Source organism: Eulemur rufifrons, chromosome 9, assembly GCF_041146395.1.
Source record: "Eulemur rufifrons isolate Redbay chromosome 9, OSU_ERuf_1, whole genome shotgun sequence".
Classification (NCBI taxonomy): Eukaryota; Metazoa; Chordata; class Mammalia; order Primates; family Lemuridae; genus Eulemur; species Eulemur rufifrons.
In genome coordinates this window covers 51,895,532-51,921,707 of record NC_090991.1, presented here as the reverse complement: position 1 = coordinate 51,921,707, position 26,176 = coordinate 51,895,532, and the positions used below count along the sequence as shown (strand labels likewise).

Here is a 26,176-nt window from a genome sequence, read left to right as displayed (position 1 = left end):
AGAGCTGAGGACAGAGCTCAGGTGTTTGCAGCAGCATTTGCTGAGTCTAAAGCCAGGTTGTGACAGGGTTCCAGCCCCAGCTGCTGCACCTGCCTCCCCCTCTGCCTCAGTTTTCTCGTTCTTAAAGTCGGAGTGGTGATAATGGTACCCACGTCATGGAACAGCAGTGCGGATTCAATGAGACAGACTACAGCACCTGGAAGGGCGGGCTGCCCTCACGCCTCCTGCTATAGCATTTGGTTCCTGCACCCACCCCAGAGAGAGCCAGCACTGGGCGGGCAGGCCCTGGTTCTGCTCCTCTCTGCACAGGACCTGGGGCGGGCTTCTGTGCAGACAGGAACAACAATAGATGGGCCCCGCATTTGTGACTGAGGAGCAGCCCTCTAGTTTTGGCCCAACCCCCCCATCAGCCTGTGCCCTCTTCACGGCCCCAGGGCTGGGGAGGAGGAGAGATGCATCTGTCCTGGTAACCCAGGCCAGTGAGAAAGGCCGGAGTGCTTGGGTTGGGGCTGGGTGACTCAAGAGCTCTCTGAGGGGCTGGGGTCTTGGTTTGCCCCTGAGACCAGCACCCCCACCCCTCCAGGCCTGAGTCTCTCTTCAAACTCCCTCTGCTCCTTGTGGCTGGGCCTTGGAGCTGGGTGCCAGCTCCCCCAGCCTCACGGTTTTGTATGTCTGGGCCAAAGGGGGAGGCTAGGCCAGGCCCTTGGAATCCAGGGAAGGGAGAAGGACCCACCTTGGCAGACAGGCCCAAGCCAAGGGGCCAGGTGTAACCACACCCCCATCTCCAGTCCGGCTCCAGCTGCATCTCAGCAGGAAGCCCGCTCTTGACACCCACCCAGCAGCAGAACTGGACCTGACAATGCCCAGATGCGGGAGAACGGGGGTGGGGGGTGGGGGGGTTGTTTATGAATTTTGGCCCTAGCCACAGGGCAGGGCAGATGTGGAGGTGACCCTGCAGGGTGGGCTCTGGGGGTGGAGGAGGGAGCAATGCAGAGGTAGGGGAGAGGCTTCAGTGTCCAGGAGGGAGCTGCGGAATCAGAGCCTTGCTTCTCTGGGTCGAATGCGATGAAAGAGGGGGGTCAGAGGGCAAAAGCCTTTGGTTCAAAATTGAGTGGAGTAGTGGAGTCCTTCCGGAATACTACTAGCAATGGCAACATAGTAGCAGCGCTAACAGTTACCAGCAAGTGCGCCTCAAGGGGCTTCTTACAAAAGCCAGTGAGGTAGGGCCCATTGTTACTCCTGCTTGATAGAGAAGGAAGTCAAGGCCCGGGGAGGTTGAAGAACTTGTCTAAGGCCACACAGGTAGTAAGCGGCAGTGCCAGGCCCTCTGGCTTTAGAGCCCCCACCGTCTGATAACCCCATCAGCTGACACCCTCTTATGGTTCATTGCGTTCCCACCATCAGCCAGGTGGGAAGGCCAGACAGACGTTGCTACTTTGTGCATTAAGAATAGGTCAGAGAGGCCAGGGCCCGGGCCAAGGCCACCCATGGTCCCGGAGGGCAGACCCTGCAGCCCAATCTACTAGACCCTGAGTGCCTTCCTGTGTTCACTGCAGGTGCCAAGGTTCTGCCCATCAGACCAGAAGCAACGTGGGTTTTTATGGGGTCTGCGTGGGCTTTTCCAAGTGGCAAACTCTCTGCACACTTTAGTCATCGTCTCTGCCTGCTCTGGGTTTCATGGGGGGAGGTTAGCAAGACCCGGCCTCAGCCCAGAAGGAGCCCCAAACGCAAGCCCACAGGCTGTGGAGGAGGCACGTTGGGAGCAGAGGCAGCGGCTGCAGGCAATCAGGGAAGGCTTCCCGGAGGCGGGGGCTGCAGCAGGATTTGGAGCAGTCGAGATGCTCCAAATGTGTTTCACACGAAGGATGAGGGTGAAGGCTCCGGACTAAAAGGTTCCAGAGCTGGCCCAGTTGGCCTGAGGATGAGGGCGCTGGAGGGAGGGGAACGGGGGATTGGTGGTTTTTCTTGAGGGTTAGAAGTGACATGATGACAATTCACACCCAGATTAAGCGCTTTGTCCGGGGAGGAGAGAGGAAGCCGGGAGGGAGAGGAGGGCTCCCGGAAGGGACCAGCTGGGGCGGAAAACGGGGCTTTGTCCAGGCGGGGACCCCGCTGGGCCGAGCGCGGAGGGGCGAGGCGGGGAAGCAGGCAGAGGCGACGGCTGCGTCCGGGTCCCGCCCCCAGAGAGGGCCCCGCCCCCGGAGCCCGGCCCCGCCCCCGGAGCCCGGCCCCGCCCCCGGAGCCCGGCCCCGCCCCCGGAGCCCGGCCCCGCCCCCGGGCCGCCCGCGCGCAGGTAGGGAAGAGGCGGGGCCCCGGCGCCCCGCCCCCGAGGAGCCACCGCCCAGCCGCTCGCCGGCGCCGCTCGGAGCTGCGTCCCGGGGCCGCGGGGCCGCAGGGAGGTGAGCGCGGGGTGACGGGCGGGGCAGGGCTCGCGGCGGCCGGGCCGCGGGCGCCACAGGGGTCCCGGGGTTGTGCCCGAGCCGGCCCCGGGGCGGCGGCGCGCGGCTGGGGAGGGCGCCCGCGCTGTGGCGCGCCCGGGGCTCACGTGGCCCCGGCCGGAGGCCGGAGCGGACTCGGACGGCGCCTGCGGGGCAGCTGGACCGCGTCTGCCGGCCCTGGGGCTCAGCTCGGACAGGACGCCCAAGGGATCCCTGGGCCGCGAGTCGGCAGATGTGCGGACATGGACATTGGGCAGAAGTTTAAAGCCCCGGAAGGAAGAGAGGGGACTGCCCCAGGGCATGACCGGGCAGTCCCGCCTTGGTCCCAGAAGTGCCTGTAATTCAGACCTTCCTCTGCCCTTCCCTTCCTCCCGGATGGGCGCCGGGCGAAGTTTGTGCCTGGAGCCTAGCCAAGGTGGAAACAGGTGTGTGTGTGGGGGGGTGTGCATAGAGGAGGGGGCCTCACACAGCAAGGCTGGACACCTCCTTACCAGCTCAGAGACTGGACCCCGGAGTCCTGACTTCTGGACTGAGGGGCTTGGGAAGGCTGGCCCCCTTGGATGCTACTGCAGGGCTTTGGGTTACAGGTTAGAGAGGGCTAGGTCTCCTAGGTACAGACCTCCCACCACCACCACCCAGGGCAGAGAGGGAACCCATGTCTCAGCCCTGCCCAGCTTGAAGACTCAGGGAGAAAGGGTCGGGGCTGCAGGTGGATGTGGGGTGTGTCTGGGGAGCAGAGGGCTTGAGGAGTTGACCCTACATGTGGAGTGGCTGCAGCTGCCCAAATGACTAGCTTTAGGACCCCACTGTGTGTGACATTGGCTGGTAAGACCATAAGCCCAGGATCTGTCTTATGCTACTCTTTGTAGGGCAGGGTGGGCACTGAGGCTTGTTTTAGAGGGGATGACTTTGCCTGCCACTGGATTATTCGGCAATGTCTGGACACATGTTGGTGTCACACACTTGGGAGGGGAGTGAGTGTTGTTGCTACTGGCTGTAGTGGGATACGAGTAAACCCCTACAATGCACAGGACAGCCCCCCGCAAGGAAGAATTATCCAGCAACAGCTCATAGTGCTATGCCACAGCACCTGGTCTACCAAGTTACTTATTAATTTCTCCTCCCTACCTCAGTTTCCCCAGTGGTTAGGGGAGGAAGTTGAAAAAAACCTACATGAGATCAGAGGTCGGGAGGTGTGAGAGCAGTTACTCCCCAGCAAGAGTCCTCCTTCGGTGCCCTGAGCTGCCCTCTTTGCTGCTCACCACGGGCCCTGCAGGAAGCAGCTCTGTGTGCCGTGTAGGAGGGGCTGGGAACGGGGCCCCCTTACAGTGCAGGCCTGGAGTGCTTCACCCAAGGGCAGCCTTCCCCCAAGCTTGAGCTGGGGCAGCCCTTGAGCTCAGATGTCCCTGGGGGTGGAGGAGGGGCAGAGAGTGATCTCTGTTCTCATAGATTTTCCCAAAGCTAGATTGCTGAGGCTGGCATGGGTGCCTGGTACCATGTGACCTGCTGCAGGTTTCCCTTCTGAATTCACACCAGGAAACTACACCAGGAAAATAACATCCGAGGAGTAACAGGGCTCCTAATCCCTGGTGGCTCCCCAGTCTTCCTCCATCTTGTAATAAAGAGGGAACCCCAGGTTAGAGGAGAAGCCCAGGCTGGGCCCAGTGGCTGGTAGGGCAGGGCACCCCCTGCCCGTGGCATTAGCTGGGCAACAGGGAGGGATGGAAGACATCGGAGCTACAGGCCGGAAGGACCCCAGTAGGGATGACTCAGAATCATTTGAGTTGGGCTCAAGGAATGTACTCCCAGTTTTCTGGGGATGAGGATGGGTGGCTGGCACGATGGGAGAGGGTCAGATGAAGCAGCTATGTCCATGCCCAGGAGCCTGGACCACCCTGCTGTCCTCCCCTCCCATTTCCTTGCAGAGCCATTGCCCCACCCTGTTCACTTCTGGACCAGCCTCCTTGCCTGGGAACCCAGGTGGAGCAAGGGAGCAGGTGGCCGTTTCTGGTTTGAGATTGGGTTTGGGGATTTTTTTGGTCTTTTAACTGTAAAAGCCTGACGTGAGACTCCCACCTTTTCAGCTGAACAAACACCAGTAATAGTGGCCGCATTGCTGTGTGCCTCTTGAGGCACAAGGCCGAGACTTGTACAAAGTTGTTCAGGACGTGAGCGGTGGAGTCTAGGTTTGAACCCCAGCTGTCCACCCCCAGGCCCAGCCTGAAAGCCTGGTAAACAAACCACAGGGTGACTTCTACCTGGCTATACCTGCTGTAACACATTGTGTGCGTGTGTGTGTCCTCTCTCTCTCTCTCTCTCTCTCTCTCCTGCCCAGGAGGGGGACTTCTGTTCTGATAAGAGGAGAAATAAATAAATCACCACACAAATGCTTTGGAGGTTGGAGGGTGCCTCTGGGATCAGTACTGATGTCTTTCCTGTGGCCTGAGCTCTGGACGCTTCTGTGGCCTCTCTGCTGAGGTTCCTGTTCTATGTGCTGTGTAAACTCTGCCCCAGACAGATGTCAGATGGGAGCGGGAGAGGTCAAGGGGCTGTATGTGCGCGTACGTGTGAGGATGTTAGTGCCGGAGTGGCTTGGATGAGCCACCTGCCCCTCGCCTGGCCCTGGTGTGGCACAGGGGACATGTGTGTATTCTCCTGGCTCCCCAGACACACAGGTCTCCTCGGATCTCTGTGCCACATACTTTGGAGCAGGCCTTGGCGCTGCCCGGCCGCCCCAGGGGGTTTCCAGAGTGAGCTCACACATCTGCACCATCTGCACTGTCGCTGTCGGAAGCGGCTCCCAGTTTCCTATCCAGCTGAGCCAGGCCGGGGGAGGGGTGGCGAGGATGTCAGCGCCTGCCCGCTGAGTGCAGGTTGACCTCGCAGCGGCATGGCGGCCAGGCTAGGGCAGCTTGCAGGAGGAGCAAGGGCTTTCCCCAGGCTGCCCATAAAGTCACAATTGCGTCCTTCTGAGAACTAAGCAGGGGTAAAAAACTCATCTCTTCTTATCTTTAGGGAAGTGCAGAGAGCCTCTGTGTACACCTTCCCTCCTTCAGTAAACTTATCTGGGGTCCCAGACATGAGTTGTTTGTGTGGCTCAAAAGCTGCCAGAAAGCAGTTCCAGGCCCAGTGCCACCCTGGTCCCCTCTATGAAAGTGGTGTGAGCCAAGTGGGCAGTTCCAGCAGCCATCTGATCAGGGACACAGGCCTGGAGTGTCGGGGGAGTGTTGTGATTGGCAGAGGGAGTGGGGGTGATTCCAAGCTTGGGGAACCAAGCGTCAAGGTCCAGGGGCCGACAGGCTCAGTGGTCTACAAATGTGCTCAGTAGCATGGGGTCACTTAAATAGTCCATGCTGGCCAAGCTTGGTGGCTTGCACCTGTAATCCTAGCATTTTGAGAGGCTGAGGCAGGAGGATCACTTGAGCCCAGGCATCTGAGGTTGCAGTGAGCTATGATGATGCCACTGCACACTAGCCCGGGCAACAGAGCTAGACTCTATCTTAAAAAAAAGTTCATACCTCAGTTTCCACAGCTGTAGAGTGGGGTAACAGTAGTCTATTTGGGAGGGTGGTGAACTATACTCTACTGTATGAAATGGTGATTCATGTACAGCCTTCAGCCCAGTGCCCAGCCCTGGTAGGAGCACCAGGGGCCCATCATGACAATGGTATTGGGGTCGCTTCTGTTAGGGGTGCAGGCACCTGCCCATGGCACAGACTTGGCGATGGCAGGGGTCCTATCTCACGGGCTGTTGGGAGACTAGGCGAGGACACGCATACAGAGCAACAGTGCTACTGTTATTCTGTAGAAGTGGCTGTGTCTGGGATGGGGAGACCTCAGTGCCTTGGTGGCCAAGGGAAATGAGGGAGGGTTCCCATCTGGGCGTGCACTGCTGACCCCGCCCAGGGGTTTTCCCTGCCTGCCACCGTGTGTGTCACTGATGGTATTGGGGGGCAGGTCACGGAGATGATGACCCTCAGCTGTGCCTTCTCTGGCTGAGGCCTGTGGGGCCAGGAGTAGGGTAAGCTGCCTCCCACGGGTGGCCCCCAAGCCTGCACCGGCAGCATCCTCAGGTGGTGCAGGGCGGGCTTCCTGCCCCAGGTCCCTGGCAAGGAACACCTTTTCCCTCTCCCCATTCATCGCCTCCGTGCGGCTACAAGAAGGCCAGGGAGAGAAGGGCTGGGGGTCTGCCGTGGGTTTGAGGTGGGGGCAGGACTCAGAACCGAACACCTGCCTGAGCCCTTTATGACCTTGTCAGCCGAGGAGGATAATGACATCCGCCTCTCACCCCTCAATTAAGTGAGATAATGTTTGTAAAAGCCCTTCAGTAAGCTGAGAAGTGCTACCCAAGCGGTTAGGTGTTGTCACTTGTGCCTGGGGGGTGGGAGGGGTCCATGAGTCAAAGGCCGCACACCCAGAGCTGGCTCCCAGCATCCGGACAAGTCTAAGTCCCCACCCCTGGCCTGTTCCTTTGCTACCGCGCCTCATGGTTCAGGGTGGCAGGACGCTGCAGAATTCGGGGGTTAAGACCGCAGGACCCTGGCTGGGGTCGTGGCCCCACCTCTCCCCAACTATGAGACCTTAGACAGGTGACTTAGTCTCTCTGAGCCTCAGTTTCCCCACCTGTCAAATAGAGATCTGTCACCTCTGAGGCTAGATGTGGAGACCAAGTGAGCGTTGGTGGCAGAACTCGGCCAGAAATAAAAGGAGCTACAGCTGAGCCTTGCTTGTGCCAGGCGCTGTACGTTCACTATCTCCTGTCATCTCTACTGCTGCCTCTGAGTGGGGTGTCACCCCATTTCACAGCAGAGGAGACAGGCTCAGCAGTGCCGGCCTGCCCAAAGTCTCCCGGCAGGTCGACGGCCAGGGCAGGTTTGAGTCCTGTCTCTGCCCCCCAGCCCTCTTCGTTCCTCAACAAGAGGGCCCCACGCTGCCTGCGAGTGAGGTGGGGGCCCTGCACAGGTGGCTTGGCCAGCCCACCTGGGGTGAGCAGCCTGGATGGGCTGCTGTCCAAGTGCCCTGAGCCCTGGCAGCCACTGGGGCTAGGCCCAGCCTCCTCTCGGGGAAGCAAGGAGCCCCGGGGCAAGGTTCTGGGAAATCAGGTTTATTAGCTCCTTAATGACTGTTTACAAGCTAAAGTGTTTGCCTGGCATGTTCCCTCCCTGCTGGGGGGCTCCAGACGTAAGGGCACCCAGCGCCCTGTGGCTCCAGACGTAAGGGCACCCAGCGCCCTGTCCTGAGCATCGAGCTGGGGACCCAGGGCAGCCATCAGCTCCCTGGGCTCATGCCCGGCCAGCCCAGGGCCCTGTTTCTGGATGGGTGATGCTGGGCGAGGTGTTTGCCTCTCTGTAAATTAGAGGGAGACTCTGTCCTTCAGCCTAACATGCTCCTGGGCTGGGCCCAGTTAGTGGTGACAAAGCCACCTAGGTCTTATATCTTACACATGAACAAACTGAGGCTCAGAGACATTAAGTGGCTTGCCTAGGATCACACAGCGGTGGGGGCTGGGCCTATGCCCCGTGTCCCCTATTGGGCAGTGTTTTCACTCTCTGCAGCCAGACCCTGAGAAAGCAGGTGGAAATGGGTGGACTCACCTTGCAAGCCCAGGACGGAGCCCGTCTTCATGGGTCCAGTGATTATGTCTGGAAACGGCCCGGTCACACCTTCGTGTCGAGGAGCCACCAGCAGAAGTGAAGTGGGCCTCCCCCCTACCCCTGCAACCACTGAGCATGTGCTGGACCCTACCACTACCGCCCGCGAGGACCCCTGAGAACTCAGCTCCCGGGACCCCAAGAGGCAACTGTTCATGAGTGTTTGGAGCAAAGTGCGGTTCACGCAAAAGCCCGTGTGGGTGTGGTTCCCACGTGTACCTACACCCTCTGCAGGAACCCTCCGGTGTCCTGGCATCTGACCCTGAATGCATGGGGCCTTCTGGGCCTCTGGGGGCCACTTCTGACATCTCCGCCTTCACCACGTGCTGAAGGAGCAGCAGAACTGGGGCACCATGTGCAGCCTTCCCGGCGTGGCAGGCCCTGGGCAGAGCACCCCAAGACCTGGCCACTGTGCTTGTTCCCCTCCACTGTCCCCCAACCTGCAGTCGACCCCCAGGCTCTGGGAGCTGCTGCTGCTTGCCTGGGGTGTGGAAGGGCATCTGTATCCTGCCCCCACCAGCAGTTTCTGGGATCCAGAGATTTCCAGAGGGGCCTGGGGGGGCCCAGCGCTGTGCGTGTTGGGTGGTCCTGGCTGCCCTCCCACTGCCCTTGGTGGCCCTGCCCTTGCATGTTGCCAGCAGCTGCCACATCATGGGCTTCAGGAACACAGGGCTTGGGTGTCCCCAGCTCAGCCAGCCTCCTGGACCAGGGACCCCAGCAGAGGAGAGGGACATTCACACCTCTGCCAGCCCTGCTGGCGACTGGTTCTGAGAAAGTGTGGGTGGATTTCGGGGTCTGTGCTGCTCTAAGGTTATGATGTGTCCCCTTGCCAAATACGCACACGGGCCCACACCCTCACACCCTGCTCTCGGCGGCTCCTGGAGCCCAGCAGCTTCCCGTGTCTGTGGTCAGCCTGGGCCACCCGAGCCTCTGCAGCTGGGTCGAGGGCAGCCCAGAGCCCGGGGTCCGAGGGGGCTAAGCCCAGAGAAGTCAGTGGGTGGCCAAGCCCCGAACCTCCAGTTCTTGATCTTCTGAATTGAGTTTGGTACATGCCCTCGGAGGGAGAGAGGGAGAAAGAAATAGAGGGCTGTCTGGGCAAGGCCCGCCGTTCCTCTGGGGAAGCCACAGGCGGTTTGCTCTTCCTCCGTCGGCGCGCGGCGCTGCCGGGCAGAAGCACCTACCAGTGGGTTAAGTGTGTGTCTGCACCCGCTTGCCACCAGCTCCAGCCTCTGGGGAAGCGGGTGCCCGGAGGGAGGGCGCGCAGGCCCCCGGTTGGCTTCTGGGGACCGACAACTGGGCCCCTAGCCCTGGAGCCCCCTTGCCCCGTCCCCTCTAAGTCTGCTGGTGGAATCTGGGGGACACGCTGCTGCTGCCAAGGCCCCTACCTTTTGTGTCTCCTGACTTCCCAGACCACCCCGGCCCCTGGGCCAGCCTTCTTTTCACTCTCTGCCTTTTGCCCTGGTCCCTATCGCCTCTTGCCAGGGCAAAGAGTGTGCAGGGCTGAGTCACTGGCTGCAGGGGCCAGCTTGGGGACGTGTTGGGGAGACGTGGGGTGAGAGGGCAGCTTCTCCGTAAGCTGTCCTTCCGGGCCGCTGCGCTGCTGGAGAGCTCCCCGAGGTCAGCAGAACCAGCGTTTCTGCTGGGGATTGCACAGTGGTGAGGGCGCAGCTTCCTCTTTGCAGCTTTCTAAAAATGCCGTGGTTCCCAGCAGAGCCACAGGGAGGGAAGATCGAGTTTCGGTTTCTGTGGCAGAGAAGCTGGGGAGAAGACACGGTCCAGGCTGTGCACCGCCCCGCTTCTGTCCTGACCACCGTTCTCAGGGACACCAGGTGGTCTCCCCACAGCTCTAGAGCCCCAGCCAGGCTGGAAGTGGCTTCTGGGCCAGGCGGTGGTTTCCTCACTTCCTCTGCAAAGGGGACTTCAGCCCCTCCACACAGGGGGTCCCCTAAATTGCCTGGGCACATCCAATGGTTATGGGTGGTCTCCCTGTTTCCTCTCGGGAGGGGAGCAGGCTGCCCACTCCTTGTCCTAGGGCCCCTCTGTCCCTTCTGTCCCCATTTCTGGCCACGAGCAGCTTTGGCCCTCCTGTCTAGCTTCTGACTGTTTCTGTCTGGGGCTGCAGGTGATGCTCTCGCCCTGCCCTGGCCCATAAAGTCGGCAGAGCCCAAGGGTTGTGGGGAATGCATCCGCCATTAGCAAGGCCACAGCAACCTGCTAGCATGGGGGGACTGGTGGCAGGCAGGTGGAAAGGAAGAAAGAGGACTCGAGCCAGATACCTCAGCACAGGTGGAACTGCAGCTGGGGGCATGTGTGTTTGGGGGGGGCGGGGAATGGGCTACAGCTGAGCCAGAGGGAGCAGTACAGGATCCAGCAGGCCTCCTGGTGGGGAGGGGGTCCCCCCGGCCCTTGCTTACACTGGCTGTGTGGGACAGGGCTTGGTTGGGAGCGCCCAGCCCCACCCTTTGTGGGGAAACCGGATTCTCTGGGCAGCAGCCTCCAGTGGTTTCTGAGTCTGCATTTCTGTCATATGTGCCAGATCTTGGCTGTTGCCACCTGGGTTATGCTATTTTGAAAGCTGTCTGGAGTGGGGGTGGCCCTGACCCCAGGCAGGGTGGGAAGCAGAGGCCCCAACCCATGGGAACCCCGGGGTGATCTGAACTCTGCACTTCACGTTTTCTCTGGATCTGCCATCCACACCCTCATGCTGGGCCCGACCCAAAGGAGGAGGAAATACAGTCTGTCCCATCCTGACTCCCCCTTTCCCCCCACCCCAGCTCCAGCACCCTTTGGAGCCTCCCAGCTACTCTGGCGCTGGGGCACATGGCCCCAAGGAAGCCAGGACCCTCCATGGGGTAGGTGCAGAGGCAAGCCCGGGATCTTAGCAAGAGTGGCGGATGTGACCGTGGGCCAGGAGGAAGCCTGGTCCCAGGATGTCACCATTTCCTCTGCAGTGAGCAAGCATTTCTGGGGACAGGAGATGATGAGTGTTGGGTGGAGCAGCTCCAAGGCTCCAGCACTTTCTTTTGCCTGGTCCCTGCCGTATGGTCCTCCACACCCTGGACTTGGTTCAAGAGTGGGTCTGACAGTCCTGGGCCCCCAACTTTTGCACAAGTTGGGGGCAGGTAATCTCAGGAATGGGCCCTCCCCTCCATGGTGGAGAGGGGCTGGGGCAAAGGTGGTGTTTTATACTCTACGGACTTCCTGGGTGTCAAAGCTGGGCCAGCACCTTGTCCCACTCCCTAGCTTAACAGAGAAGGAAACTGAGGCCCAGGGTGTGAAGCTGCTCATAGGCTACAGCCCAGGACTCTTGGTGTGCTCTGTGCTTGAGACGGCTCTCCCAGACACCCTGCTGCCTCCCAGGAAAATGTGCTCCACCAGCCCCACCCCTGCTCTCCAGGGTCAGGCCACTTCTCTTGGGGACCCTGGGGTGTGCCTGGGGTGCCCTGGGGTGGTTGAGTCTCCCCCTCCTTCAGCCTGGGGTTGTGTCTGCCCCTCCCAGCAGGAGGTTGACATAGATGCCAGCGGCACAACAGGTCCTGGGTGGGGAGTCCCAGCTGGAATGGCCTGACCTCAGGAGGGGGAGGCTGGCTGGGCAGCACCCCAGAAGGAGCTAGATGGGGAGTCTGGGCTGTGTTGAGGGGGGTTCCACTGGGGACTCATCCTAGGACAGCATCTAGCCTCCATCCTGGCCCTGCAGTGGGCACAGAGCCGGGGGTTGTTTCCAGGGCTAGCTGCGGGACTGGGGGGACGGCTGCTGTCTGGGGCCTATGTGGACTGACCATCCCCAGCCGCCCATGCCCTCTCACCAGCCTCCTGCCCAATTAGCCATTGACTGGGGCCAGTGGAGTGCTGGGCTCTGCACTACCCAGCGTCGAGTAGGGGACACCTACATGTAGGCAGATCTGCAGGACGCCGTGAGAGAGCAGATGAGAAAGTGGTTGATTCTGTCTGGTGGTGACAGGGCAGGCTTCCTGGAGGAGGTGACATTTTACCTTCCTCAAAGGAGCAGTAGGGCTTGGCCAGGCAGGCAAGGCAGAGCCTGGCATGCCAGGTGCAAGGCCTCAGGTGACAGGAGATGGGAACTTGGGGAGCCCCAGGAGGATGCTGTTTGTCTGGAAGGGTTTTGGGGAGGCCTAAAGTGCTGACTCTGGGGAGGTGTGATCAGCTCTGGGTTCCAGAAAGATCCCGCCTCCTTGGTGGCCTTAACTGCAGCCCGGCGCCCCGCCCCCGCCAGCCTCCTTCCGGGGCTGCCTCCCTTCCCCCTTCGTGCAGTTTCCCAGGGCAGAGCCCTCCGTTGCCCCGTCACTACACCCTGCTCCCCGGGGAGGTCCAGCTGGGGAGCTTTCCGTGCAGAGGCCCCAGGTGAGGCTGTTGCTTGGAGCTGTCCCCAGAGTGGATGCGGGACTCGGGACGCTGGCCACGGCTTCACCCGAGTGGTGTCCTCTTGTAGCTGCCTGGGCTCCTCGGCCGCAACCCGGATCAGTGCCCACAATCGGAGCCTCATTGTACACAGCCGGCCGGGCTGCGGGGTCAGGCCTCCCTGGCACTTTGCGATGGAAGGAAGCGCAGCTGATGCTGTTGGTCTAGCCTTAAAGAAGCAGAAAACATCCCAGGCCCACAGCTCTGCCTCAAGATTTGTTCTTGGCGCCCCGTCTGCACCCAGCATTCTGCCGACTGTATTATAAGGGCTCCGGCAGCCAAAGTCCCCTCTCTGGTACGCAAAGCGCAAAGGGCACTGCCCGATGGAGTCAGAGGAGGGCCTGGGCCCATCCCGGAGTCTCAGTTTGTCCCACTGCAGCCCCTCAGGCACCTCCGGGCAGCCCCGGGCCTGTGAGGAGCGTGGTTTGAGAAGCACTGACATGCTAGGCCGAGTTCCCCCAGGCTGCGCTCTGTCTGGCTTCCTGCAAAGGGGGTTCTTCCAGCCCCTAGGGTCCCCCAGCTTTAAGGAAGGATGTCCCTGACCCCTGAGGAAACCTCAGGCCGTGGAGCCAGATGTCTAGAGCCCCAGCTGCACCCTTCGTGGCTGTGTAAGCCTGGACAAGTTGCTGAACCCCTCTGAGCCTCCGTTCCCTCTCTGCGAAGTGGACGTGGTGGTGATGTCTGCCTCGCTGGGCGATTTGGGGACGCAGTGGAATGGTGCGCATAAAGGCCAGGCAAGGCTGGCGCACGCGGGGACTTAACCTGCCCGGCCTCTAGCGCTTCTCGGCCCTTCTTGGGGTCCCTCTCAAAGGAGGATCTGCCGTGTCCCCTGCTGTCCAGCGGAGTGTGCTCTGCGCGGGCTTCTTACAGACAGGCAGGAGGCCGCTGAGTTGTTCGCTTTAAGATGTTTAATTTTATGGGGTGTGCATTTCACCTCAATTAATTATTAATAAAACAACAGCAAAGCACTTGCAGATCGTTTGAACACTGCCTTAAATATCTGGCTGCTCGAGTCGAAAATAAATCTGAATCGGAAGGCAGCCAACAATTCCTAGATTTTTTAAGTTAAATGTTTCTATCCAAGTAATATTGAAACATGAAAACAACACAGGAACCATCTTGACTTGAACATCCAGCTCCAGGCAGGTTCCCAGGCCAGAGCGGTGTTTTTATGAGCTGTTGCCCGGCTGCCTGGCCACAGGGCCCTTGCTCCACTTCTCCTTTCTCCCTCCCAAGGGAAGGAAGGCCAGGTGGATTATGCCCAGTTCATAGGTGGGGAGACTGAGGCCAGGAGGATTAAAAGGCCCAACGGTCAGCCTGCCCCCTGGAGCCTGCCCTCCCTTCCCTGCAGGCCAAGAGTGCCCAGGAAGCTGCCCTGCTTGACCTGGAGCCGTCTGTCCATCCGTCCACCTGTCCACAGAGTTGGACCCTGCAGCGTCTGACAGCGAGGAGAGGACGAGAACATGCTCTGAAGACCTTCAAGACAAGACTGGGAATCTGTGGGCTGAGCCCAGACCTTGAAGGTAGGAAGCTGGGGGCCGGGTGGCTAGACCCGGGGCACTGGCTGCTACGGGCATCTGTTTTTTCAGCAGATACTGATGCTTCCTAGGGCGGCTGGCGTTCTCGCAGCCCTACAGCTGTGAATGCTGGGGAGAGGAGGGCGACTGTGGGGCAGAGGGGAGGTGAGAAGGGTGGGGGTGGGGGGGCTGCCCTGAGGACCAGAGGATGAGGAGGAGCCGCTGTCTCCGCTGTGTGACGGTGGGGGCGGGGGGAGGAGTGACGGGCTCAGACCGAGGCCCAGCATTTGCAGAGCGCCCGCGTAACAGCTTCATTGGGATATAATTCACACGCCATTCAGTTCGCTCGTTTACAGTGTATAGTTCGGTTGCTTTTAGTGTATTCACAAAGTTGTGCAGCCATCACCATGGCCAATTTTAGAACATTTTCATCACCCAAAAGCAATCCTGCACCTTTAGCTGTCACCCCCAGGCCCCCTTCCCCAGTCCTAAGCAACCACTAATCTACTCCTGTCTCTAGACATCCCCACTGTGGGCTTTCATATGAATGGAGTCACAGCAGGTGGCCTTCTGTGACCGGCTCCTTCCACTCATCCACATCGTAGCCTGTGTCAGGGCGTCATGATACTCCGTTGTGTGGCTCTGCCGCGTTGTGTCTGTTCATGCTTCTGCTGACAGGCATTTGGGTTGTTTCCGCCTTTCGGCTCTGACGTTGTAGCGCCACTGTGAATGCTCCTACGTTTCTTTCGAGATCAGACGAGATCAGGTGTGTTCAGGGTAGAGTGGACACACCGCTTGAGTGTAGGTCGTGCATTTGCTCATTGGATCCTCACGCCCCTCTCCGAGGGAGGGAGGGAGGGTTATTCCCCGAGTCGTACGGGCAGGGGCTTGGCTGACCCTCCCCGACAGCAAGTGCCAGACCACGCGGGGGTCCAGCCCGTGCTTTCCACCAGGAAACACCACCGCCCCACCTCCCAGCAGAGCTCAGCAAGCAGAGCAAGCAGGGCCCACGACGAGGGGCCCAGAGTGGCTGGGTCAGGGGAAGCAGGACAGCAGGAGGAGATGCAGAGAACGCTTGGAAGCACAGTGACAAGTGTGGACTTTAAGTGAGAACGGGCAGTCCCTGGCAGTGTTAAGCAGGGTGTGACATGGTGTGACTCGTGCTTTTGGAAGCGACCCCAGCTGCCGTGTGGAGAAGCCAGTATTGAGGGGTCGGATTGGCAGCAGGCAGAGGAATTGGGAGACTGATGTGGTCCTGCAGGGGAGAGGATGGTGGCTCTGGTGGAGGTGGGGTGGCCTCAGAATAAACCTGCTGCCCTGCCTGCCCGCGTGCCCCACGCTTTAGCCCCACACACCCTCGTGGCCAAAGGGCTCCCGGTTGAGCCTCCCCCAGTCCCTGCACACCCAGGATTGGGACCCACATCAGAAAATGGCCATGGAGTCCCTGGCCTTGTACAAGGGGAGAAAAAACCAAACCTGCCCTGGGAACCTTGGGACCCAGGGGAGAGAAAACAGCTGGAGGTTAGCAAGAAAAGGTCATGGGTCAGAGCAAGAGCTGAAATGAAGACAGTGAAACAGGCAGAGGGTGTGAGTTCTGGTGGGCACAGAGGGGAACTGGGGACTGGGGGCACACACAGAAGAGCCCCTCATCAGGTAAATTGGCACCTCCTCTTTGTGGGGTATTTGGCAAGATCCACTGAAATTCGGGATGTATTTACCCTTCAACCCAGCCATTCTGCTTCTAGAACTGTCTTGTAATGTACTTGAACAAGCACACACAGTATAAGCAAGGGTGTTTGTTGCAACATCGGACAGAAACATCCTAAGTAACCGTTAATTGGGAATTAAATAAACCTTGGTGCGTTCCACTTAATGAAATCTTTGCAGTCAGAAGAGCTAGGCAGGTCTGTCTGCTGTGTTGATGGGGAAAGATGTCCACACTGCAGATGAAAAGGTCTGAGTATGTGTGAAATTTAAGTACCTGTGTTGTTTCCAGGTGCAGAGAGGCGCCCCCAGAGGAGTGGGGCACAGGCGGGCTGTGCTCTCACCTCACTGTCTGCTTTATGGACCTCTGAGTCTTTTTTTTTTTTTTTTTTCCTGTTGTTTTTTTTTTTGCAATGAGTGTATGTCATCTCTATTGTTAAAATAACTATTTTCCTACTGTGAAAACAAAAAGTACCAAACAGGTGGCAGTTTCACTTATCTTTGAAAAACCGAGCTGGGTCGTCATGGGGGACAGGCACCAGCATGGGAGCTCTAGTCTCGGGGAGTTCGGCTGAGCTGCCACTTCCTGCTGCAGGGCTCAGGGACCCCTCTGAGAACCTCCTCTCCCTGCACAGGTGCAGCCTCAGCAGGCACCTGCCCAGCGGAGCTGCGGGCACCTTGTCAGTGGCTCGGTGTACCAGGTTGTCCGGGAGCCTTCTCTTATCCTCCCCCGAGCCCTGCCCCAGGGACACAGGCAGGGCCCTTTGTCCACGGGAAGCTGCCCTGTGGCCCCCTGGCCGACCCCAACTAGGCAGCCAAGATCACTCCAGCTCCAACTTTCATCTTCGTGCTCCTCTGATGGTTCAGTTCTTGCCTGAAGCAGGGAGACCAGAAATGGAAGGAGGTGGGGCGCTGAGGACCTCCCAGACCCCTACAGGTCAGGGATGCAAATGACGGTCAGAAACAGCCCTCATAACACTCCACCCTCCCCAGGTTCAGTCTGGGTCTAGTCCCCGGAGGTTAGTTTGAACCAGCTTTGGGCAGGTTGGTTCTTAGTCTCAGCTGCCTGCCTTGTCACCAGAGTCCCCACCCTCCTGTGGTCCTGCCACGCATGCCCACGCCCTCCGCCCCTCTCCCTGTCTCCATCCAGCCCTCCTGCTTCCCGCCCACCATGGCCTCGGCTGACAAGAATGGCGGGAGCCTCTCCTCTGTGTCCAGCAGCCGCCTGCAGAGCCGGAAGCCACCCAACCTGTCCATTACCATCCCGCCACCTGAGAAAGAGGCCCGGGCCCCCAGCGAGCAAGACAGCATGCTGCCTGAGGTAAGGGGGCAGCCTGGGGGCTCACAGCCCGGCCACAGGTCACAGATGTGCGCACGTGACTCCTTTCGGACAGTTTCACTTCCCAGAGAGACGCCTTCCTGAGCTGCAGCTGGCTGTGCAGCCGACTCAGGCTTCACCCCTCCTTCTTGGGCCCGAAATATCACAGGGAGTGAGGCCCCGAATGCAGGGGCGTGTCTCACCGTGGCCAAGGGGACAGAGGCAGTGCGGGCCTCCAGAGAGGGCTTGCTGGTGAACCTGGGCCCTGGCAGTTTTCATTTCATCTCCCAGGCCCAACTCCGGATGTCCCTGCTGCGGGACGGGGCCCTCTGTGCCTCAGGTGAATGGGGACAGTGTCTTGCCGCATCAGCAGCCTGCCTTTGCTGCGCCTGGTTCCCCTGGGAAGATGAAAACGAATCAACATTTCCGACAGTCTGGACTCTTGCCCCACAAAGAGCTCATTGAAAACAGGCTCCTAACAGCGTGGGCTTCCCGCACGGCCTGGACATACAGGGAGCGATGTTCGCGCCGCCCGCCTGCCCCCCCGCGCTCCGCAGAGCGCGCAGAAGTGGGCGCGGGCGTCACGTGTAGTGGGAAGCACTGGATGAGCAGCTAGGGAAATGCATGCGGGGTTTGGCTGAAAACAATGAGAAAATGGTGACTTTAGTTCAGAATGAAAGGGCCTGAGAGCTATAAATTGGGGTTGAGGTTTGTCTTGGGGTTTTCACGTTGGGAGGCCAAGAAAGAGCCAGCAGGGGGCCTGGGCTCCACACGTCACAACCTGCCCTCCCTCTCCCCCCCCAGAGGCCCAAGAACCCAGCCTACTTGAAGAGCATCAGCCTCCAGGAGCCGCGGACACGATGGCAGGAGAGCAGCTCAGAGAAGCACCCCGGCTTCCGCCGCCAGGCCTCCCTGTCCCAGAGCATCCGCAAGTGAGCCCCCCACCCTCCTGGCCACCCCCAGCAACCTGCAGATTCTTGGCGCCTGGACATTCGCTGGGCCTTCACGTTGTGTCCCCTCTTCAGGAGGAGTAGGCAGGCATTAGTGAGCTACGTCTCCCTGCAGAACCTAGTATCATGGCATAGATGGGGAAACTGAGGCCTCGCTGGAAGTCGCAGTGCGGAGGCTGAGGGGGTTCAAGGAGCTGGAGGTGGACCACTGCCCCGCCAGGTGGCTTCCAGGACCCTCCCAGCCCAGCTCCTCACGTCCAGTCTTCACTCCACTCCTGCTCATGTGGTCACTGGGCTCCGACCCCGGGACTGGGGGGCTGGAGGCAGCCGGTCCGCACCCACCTCCCCTGCAGGCCCTCGGGCACACGCACGTGGCCGTCCCTCACGCCTCTTCCCCTGCACACTGGGGCACGCGCGCTGCCACCGTTCCTGCACACACGCCCTGTGCGCAGGTGTGCGCGAGCATGCACCCACTTGCCCTGTCCCCCTCCGCCCCGCAGGGGCACGGCCCAGTGGTTCGGGGTCAGCGGCGACTGGGAGGGGAAGCGGCAGCACTGGCAGCGCCGCAGCCTGCACCACTGCAGCGTGCGCTACGGCCGCCTGAAGGCCTCGTGCCAGAGGGACCTGGAGCTGCTCAGCCAGGAGGTGCCGTCCTTCCAGGGCACCGAGTCCCCCAAGCCCTGCAAGATGCCCAAGGTGGGCTCCATGGGTTGGGGGAGGGGCGGTGGGCGGCTTCCCCCAGGGCCCGATCAGTTCCGCTCACCACCTCCCCCCCTTCCAGATTGTGGACCCGCTGGCCCGGGGCCGGGCGTTCCGCCACCCGGACGAGGTGGACCGGCCACACGCCCCGCACCCGCCGCTGACCCCCGGGGTCCTGTCCCTCACCTCCTTCACCAGCGTCCGCTCTGGCTACCTGCCGCGCCGCAAGAGGATATCTGTGGCCCACATGAGCTTTCAAGCTGCCGCTGCTCTCCTCAAAGTGAGGGCCCCCTCCTGCAGGCTGCCCCCCACCGCCTCTGCCCATGTCCTCTGTCATCCCTCCCTCCCACTCCTCATGGCACCCCCTAAAGCTCACCCTGGGGTCTGCCTCCTGTGCCAAGGACAGTGGGTGTCCTGGGCCCCCAGAGTGGAGAGCAGGACCCCGAAGCCCAGCAGCCAGGCCTGAATCCTTCCAGCCCCGCTCCCTCCTGCACGCACCCCACTGCTGCCTCGGTTTGGAAGCTGGTTTCTGCACGGCCTCCTGTGCTGGGGGGCAGGCCGCCAGGCGTGCACGTGCCACCCACCTGCCCACGCTTACTGAGCCCCTGTTGTGTGTTGGGCACGGGGGGTGCAGAGCCAGAGTCACCGCCCTGGCTGAGCTCCCAGCCCAGTGTGAGGGGCAGATGTCACCATTCAGGGTGGTCAGTTCAGGAGAGGGGCTGGTGTCAGGGAAGACATGGAGCTGAGCCCAGAAAAATAAGGAAACATTCACCAGGGAAGGAAGCGAGGGAACAGCATTCTCAGCCGAGGGAACAGCCTATGCAGAGGCCTAGCGGTAGGAGGAAGTGTGGTGCTTTGAGGGAGCAGCAGGTGGTTTGATGTGGTTTTATTGGGGGGGGGTTACGGGAGGAGTGGCAGATGGGGTCAGAAAGGTACCAAGAAGTGGGACTGGAGGGACATGGCCCAAGCCCCGGGGTGAGGGTATAGGATATATAGATTGTGGGTTGCTTTGAGGGTCGCAGGCCAGCTGCCCAAGCCAGAGGGACAGGAGGTCTCCAGGGAGGAGATTACTCCAAACCAGGGTGAGGGTGGCTTGCTTGGGGCCCCTTTCCCCACCCTTCTCCTCTCAGGAGTTCCTTTCACCTGCAAGGGTGGCTGGACCCTGGTGCTGATGCCTGTGTCTCTGCCCCGTGCCCAGGGGCGCTCGGTGCTGGATGCCACCGGACAGCGGTGCCGGGTGATCAAACGCAGCTTCGCCTACCCCAGCTTCCTGGAGGAGGACGCGGTCGATGGGGCAGACACATTTGACTCCTCATTTTTTAGTAAGGCAAGCATGGGGCGTGGGCCCTTGGGGACAGCAGGGATGGGGTGGCCTGGGAGCTGGGAAATGTGACCTTGGTCTTGATCGTGCTATGCCGGGAGGCCCTGAAAGATCCAGAGGCCCATTGGTGGGAGGGGGTGTGGCCATGCGTGGAGTTACTGGGCCCCCATCTTTCTGTCGGGCAGAGTGGGGACTTGAGGTGGGGCATGAGGCACCAGCTGGGAAAGTCACCATCTCGGCCAACAGGCATGTGGCTTTCCCCTCCATCCTGAAGAGCCTGTCTGTCCAACCTTGTCCTGCTCTTGAATTGGGGTTGGAGGCAGTATTTGGGACAGTGGCTCCTTATACTCTCTTCTTGTGTCCCCACCCTAGGAAGAAATGAGCTCCATGCCTGATGACGTGTTTGAGTCTCCACCACTCTCCGCTAGCTACTTCCGAGGGATTCCTCACTCAGCCTCCCCTGTCTCCCCCGATGGGGTGCAGGTCCCTCTGTGAGTGCTGGGGCAGGGTCCCTCCTCCAGCCCAGCCACCCAGACTGGGGGCGTCCCCATGCCCCACCCCGGCCCCGTGCCCCTTCTGAGCCCCTGGCTGAGAGCCACCCCACCGTCCCCACTAGGAAGGAGTATGGCCGAGCCTCGGTGCCCGCAACCAGGCGCGGCAAGCGCATCGCCTCCACAGTGAAGCACTTTGCCTTTGACCGCAAGAAGCGACACTACGGCCTGGGCGTGGTGGGCAACTGGCTGAACCGCAGTTACCGCCGCAGCATCAGCAGCACCGTGCAGCGCCAGCTGGAGAGCTTCGACAGCCACCGGTGAGTGGAGCGCTGCCCTTGAGCCCCGGGAGCATCTGGGAACGTCCACATTCCCTGGGCCCTCCCCCAAAGCGCCCCTTATTCATACAGCGAGCATTTCACAAGCACCTCCTGTGGGTCAGAAGTGTAGTGACAAGCTCGAAGGCGCAGCCTGTCCTGGGGGAGCATGCCTGTGCCCCAGGAAGGGCCCTTGGGTGCTTGCTGCCTCTCCTCCACCCCCTACTTCCTGGGCCTGCATCCTGAGCCCGGCTCCCAGACGGCAATCGGTCAACAAACATTCACTGAATGACCATTCCCAGGCCCCACGGTGGAGCCCCAAGAGGATGGAGCAGGGAGGAAAGGGTGGGTCAGAGAAAAGCTGGGGCTAGCGGGGAGGGAGGAGGCCATGCACGGAAACACTGGGGAGGCCAGCTGGGAGGGGCGATTTTTGCAGAGTGTAAGATTGGCAGTGACCCAATAGACATGGACCCCCAATTACAAAAAACCTAGCAATGACAGGTGCAGGGAGTGGCCTGGAGGAGGGCAAGAGTGAGGGTGAACAGCTGTGGGGAGCGGTACAGTCAGGTGAGCAGGAGTTATGTCATGTGCAAAGGCCCTGGGGCTGCAGGGAGCATGGTCTATTCCTGGAAATGCAAAGAGGCTGGAGAGTGGGCAGGTGCAGCAAGGCTCTGCTTTGGGAACTTATCCCAAGGGCAGCAGAGAGCCATCCAAGGGTTTTAAGCCAGGAGAGAGACGCTTGCAGGTGCACCTTAGAACTGGCTCTGGCGCAGGCTGAGTTGGAGGGAAGTGGAAGTGGAGGACAGGGGCCAGGTGTGGCCCTGTGGCCGGGACTGAGGGTCGTGATGAGAGCTGGGCTTGGCTGACCCGAGCCTCCGTCCCAGGCCCTACTTCACCTACTGGCTCACCTTCGTCCACATCATCATCACGCTGCTGGTGATTTGCACCTATGGCATCGCACCCGTGGGCTTTGCCCAGCATGTCACCACCCAGCTGGTGAGTCTGCTAGACCCCTGGGCATCCCAGCCCCCGCAGGAGGCTTCAGCATTGTGGACACCGAATCTCTTCCACTGCAACAGTCTGGCCCAAGTGGGAGTGTGCTCAGGGCTCACCATAGCTGGGCCCCTTCCTGAGAGCTCCACCCTGGGGACAGCCATCCCACCCCTTACCCCCTACCCCACCATGCCGAGGGACCCCACCACTCTGACGCCCTCCTTTGCACGGCCTCTGTGACAGGTGCTGAGGAACAAAGGCGTGTACGAGAGCGTGAAGTACATCCAGCAGGAGAACTTTTGGGTCGGCCCCAGCTCGGTGAGGGCCAGGGCTGGGGGACATCTGAGCCGGGAGCCCTGTGCCCTGCCGCCCCCAGATGGGCAGGTGGGCTCCTCACCTGCTCAATGACCCCCTCGGCGGAGCAGAGATGGAGTGCTGGGCCGCTCCCGGGTCTGGGGTCTGAGCTCACTCTCCCCCCCCCACCCCCCCGCTCCAGATTGACCTGATCCACCTGGGAGCCAAGTTCTCGCCCTGCATCCGGAAGGACCAGCAGATCGAGCAGCTGGTGCTTCGGGAGCAAGACTTGGAGCGGGACTCGGGCTGCTGTGTCCAGAACGACCACTCGGGCTGCATCCAGACACAGCGCAAGGACTGCTCGGTGGGGGTGGCCTCCAGCCCTGGGGACTCTGCTCTTGCACCCGCCCTGGCCCGGAGAGGGGCCCTTGGAGGGCAATGACCACATCCCCCCTTCCTCCCTGCCTGCCGTCCTCAGTCCTGCCCCGCCATGCAGACCCAGCTGCTGAATGGCAGCCGACCTCCCCAGCCCCAGAGGGGTGAAGGCTGATTTTGGATGTGGCAGGTGGGGTGGGGGTCTAGAGATAGGCCTGATCCCTGGGGAAATGGAAAAAGCCCCTGTCCTGGAGGGTTCCCTGCCCACTCCAACAGGGATGACTTTGCCCCGCATGACCAGCCTCCTCCACCCTCCAGGAGACTTTGGCCACTTTCGTTAAGTGGCAGGATGATACCGGACCCCCCATGGACAAGTCCGATCTGGGCCAGAAGCGGACATCGGGGGCGGTGTGCCACCAGGACCCCAGGTACAGCCTGGAGCTGCTCTGGGTTCTCAGGGTGGCCCATGGCTGGGCTGCCTGTGGGTGGGGGGATGAGGCAGGCGGGGGAGCCACAGCCTAATCTGACCTTGGCCTCCAGGACCTGTGAGGAGCCTGCCTCCAGTGGTGCCCACATCTGGCCCGATGACATCACCAAGTGGCCGGTGATTGCATGCCCCCTGGCAGAGAATGGTCTGGGAAGGGCGGGGATGCGGGTCCACCCGTCACACAGGCCCACCCCCGATGGTGCCCCTCCTGGCAGATCTGCACGGAGCAGGCCAAGAGCAACCACACGGGCTTCCTGCACATAGACTGCGAGATCAAGGGCCGCCCCTGCTGCATCGGCACCAAGGGCAGGTGAGTCACTGGGGCCACCGGCCGGCCTCGGCCCGTCCTGCCGCCTCCCCAGAGCCGCGGCTCCTTGTGGGCCCTCTGCCCCCACCCCACCACCTGGGCCGATGTCCTCTGCTAACTGTCCAGAGCCGCGGTCTCTGCAGAAGAGCAGCCCCTTCCTGCCAGCGATGCCCACTGCAGCCAGGTGCTGGGCTCTGGGCGAGGTGGGCAGGGGTTCCTCAGGGCCCTGACGCCCCCCTGGCCTCACCACCCCTCTAGCTGTGAGATCACCACCCGGGAATACTGTGAGTTCATGCACGGCTATTTCCACGAGGAAGCAACGCTCTGCTCCCAGGTGAGGCGAGCCGGGTGGGCGCCTTGTGGGGGGAGCGAGGGCTGTCGGCCCAGGTAGAGGAAGTTGAGCATGGCAGCCCACTGGGACCAGGGCTCACGTGTTCCCTCCCACATTGGGGCCCCAGACCCAGCCTGTTTCCTGGGGGGCTGCCCACCACGCTCCCCGCCACCCCCCTTCCAGGTGCACTGCTTGGACAAAGTGTGTGGGCTGCTGCCCTTCCTCAACCCCGAGGTTCCTGATCAGTTCTACAGGCTCTGGCTCTCTCTGTTCCTGCATGCTGGGTAGGAGTCTCCCCACTGCCCCCAGGCCCCTGTGATGGCCACCCACCTGGACCCCCAGGGGAAGGGCTCCTGGGCCGGGGCCGCCAGCCAGGCCCCACTGCTCCCAACACCTGCTGTGTCCCCCATCCCCAGCGTGGTGCACTGCTTTGTGTCCGTGGTCTTTCAAATGACCATCCTGCGGGACCTGGAGAAGCTGGCCGGCTGGCACCGTATTGCCATCATCTTCATCCTCAGTGGCATCACTGGCAACCTCGCCAGTGCCATCTTCCTCCCGTACCGGGCAGAGGTAGGGACACAGGGGACGGGAAAGGACCCTCCATGGCCTGAAGGCTTGTGGCGTGTGGGCAGGGCCAGCCCTGCGGCTCCTGCTCACCCACCCGGATCTGGCAGACGGACACAGGGCCCCTCCCCTGCCGGGCTCAGCAGCGGATGGTCGGCTAAGCCGGGGACTTACTGGCCAGGCCCTTAATACTGGTGACAGGGAACAATGATGCTGTCGGGTCCCCAGAAATCCCTGACCTCTCCATGCTCAGGGTCACCTCCAGGGAGACAAGACCTTCCCAGGCCAGTCTTCTCCGCCTCGTTTCTCTCCATAACCCTGCCCCCACTTGGCAGCACGCTCCATACCTATAGCTCGAGCCGTACGAAACTGCCCATGTGTGGCAGTTTGACCTACGGAAGTGGCAGTCTCTAGATCAGTTCAACCTGAGTCTTTGTCACCTTGTTCAGTGTCTGTCCCCTCCCCACTGTGCCGCCAGGCAGGCTTGTCTGTCGTGCTTACTGTGTCTGATCCACACCAGGCATGTACACAGTAGGCGCTCAGCATTTGCTGAAAGGGTGGGTGGAGCAGGTCCAGCTTTGGTCTGGCAGTTTCAGCTGGCCCCCGATCCCTCAGCTTCGGGGTCCCCACCCCTGCCAGGAGGGCTCATGGGTGGGTGACCCGGGCCTGGCCCGCCCGCCGGGTACCCAGACCACATCCCCCCGTCGTCTCCCCTCTCGCCGCAGGTGGGCCCGGCCGGCTCGCAGTTCGGCCTCCTCGCCTGCCTCTTCGTGGAGCTCTTCCAGAGCTGGCAGCTGCTGGAGCGGCCCTGGAAGGCCTTCCTCAACCTCTCGGGCATCGTGCTCTTCCTGTTTGTCTGCGGGCTCCTGCCCTGGATCGACAACATCGCCCACATCTTCGGCTTCCTCAGCGGCCTGCTGCTGGCTTTCGCCTTCCTGCCCTACATCACCTTCGGCACCAGTGACAAGTACCGCAAGCGAGCCCTCATCCTGGTGTCCCTGCTGGCCTTCGCCGGCCTCTTCGCCTCCCTGGTGCTCTGGCTCTACATCTACCCGATTAACTGGCCCTGGGTCGAGTTCCTCACCTGCTTCCCCTTCACCAGCCGCTTCTGCGAGAAGTATGAGCTGGACCAGGTGCTGCACTGACCGCCGGCCGGGCCCGGGCCCGGCCACCTCCCCTAGAGCACTGACAACTCGGGGTCTGTGCCTGCACCGGCTGCCGCCCGCAGAGCCCCCTGCCCCGCACACCAAAGGCCCACGGACCGGAGCCTGGGCTCTGGGCCCGGGTGTCCTCCTGCCAAGCAAGGCTGATTCCGCGTGAGATGGCCGATAAAAGCGGGTTCCTTGGGGAGTGAGGTCTGGGTTCCCAGGCCCTGACTTCCAGCCCCCACCCCCTGCTGGGCACATGTCCTGGGGGCCGTTTCCTTTCTTCCCGGGGTCCTTGCTGCTGGTGCCTTCCTCCTATGACTGGAGCGTGTCCCCACCAGGGGCAAGGCTGCTCCTCGGTTGTGCCCAGGCTGGATGCCCACCATGGCCCCTTCCTGTTTCTCCTTGTCCCTCTGCTCTGAGCTCACCCAGCGGGCTCCCAGATGGGACACCGTGAAAGAGGCTCCGGTCACAGTCTCAGGGCAGAGAACACACAGGGACACACTAGATGGATGCCGAGAGCTTTGCTTGTTCTTGGCAGCCAGAGGCTGTGTCCCCACCCGCCCCAGCCCTCCCTTCGTACCAGCGTCTGCCTCACAGCTTGCTCGGGGGCAGGACGGACCTGCACCCCAGGGTGCTCGAGGCTCAGTCAGGCCCGTTGTCGACCACTTTATATTATGGTCTTAATTTTTTAAAAGTAACGCTAACTTTGTATGGACGGTGTCTCAAGTGTATTAAATGATATTCTTTATGGAAGTATTGTCTTAACTGGAGACCTCAGGTAGAATGAAGCTGGGATTTGGGGGGGCGAAGGGTAGCCCTGGGGAGCTCAGAGCCAGTGGTTTGGCCCAGGCA

The 26,176-nt window shown here is 61.0% G+C and overlaps 1 protein-coding gene across 1 annotated transcript; it reads left to right on the top strand.

Annotated features, from left to right (window-relative positions):
- Positions 1-2,353: 2,353 nt before the first annotated feature.
- RHBDF2 (rhomboid 5 homolog 2) lies at positions 2,354-26,029 on the top strand. Its single transcript, XM_069481734.1, has 19 exons — positions 2,354-2,399; positions 13,860-14,031; positions 16,880-17,050; positions 17,852-17,979; positions 18,498-18,693; positions 18,779-18,976; positions 19,895-20,023; positions 20,390-20,508; positions 20,634-20,828; positions 21,710-21,821; positions 22,062-22,136; positions 22,315-22,476; positions 22,806-22,915; positions 23,028-23,091; positions 23,190-23,284; positions 23,540-23,615; positions 23,796-23,896; positions 24,029-24,182; positions 24,902-26,029. Exons 3-19 carry the CDS (start codon positions 16,901-16,903, stop codon positions 25,319-25,321), a joined length of 2,484 nt encoding a protein of 827 aa, XP_069337835.1. The 5' UTR covers positions 2,354-2,399; positions 13,860-14,031; positions 16,880-16,900; the 3' UTR covers positions 25,322-26,029.
- The last annotated feature ends 147 nt before the right edge of the window (positions 26,030-26,176 follow it).

What these genes read in the sequence shown, in the direction of transcription:
- RHBDF2 (XM_069481734.1), top strand. Translation starts at nt 16,901, where the DNA reads ATGGCCTCGGCTGACAAGAATGGCGGGAGCCTCTCCTCTGTGTCCAGC. An exon ending in CTGTCCCAGAGCATCCGCAA is followed by an intron (nt 17,980 to 18,497) that starts GTGAGCCCCCCA and finishes TCCGCCCCGCAG; the next exon opens with GGGCACGGCCCAGTGGTTCG. An exon ending in AAGCAACGCTCTGCTCCCAG is followed by an intron (nt 23,616 to 23,795) that starts GTGAGGCGAGCC and finishes CCCCCCTTCCAG; the next exon opens with GTGCACTGCTTGGACAAAGT.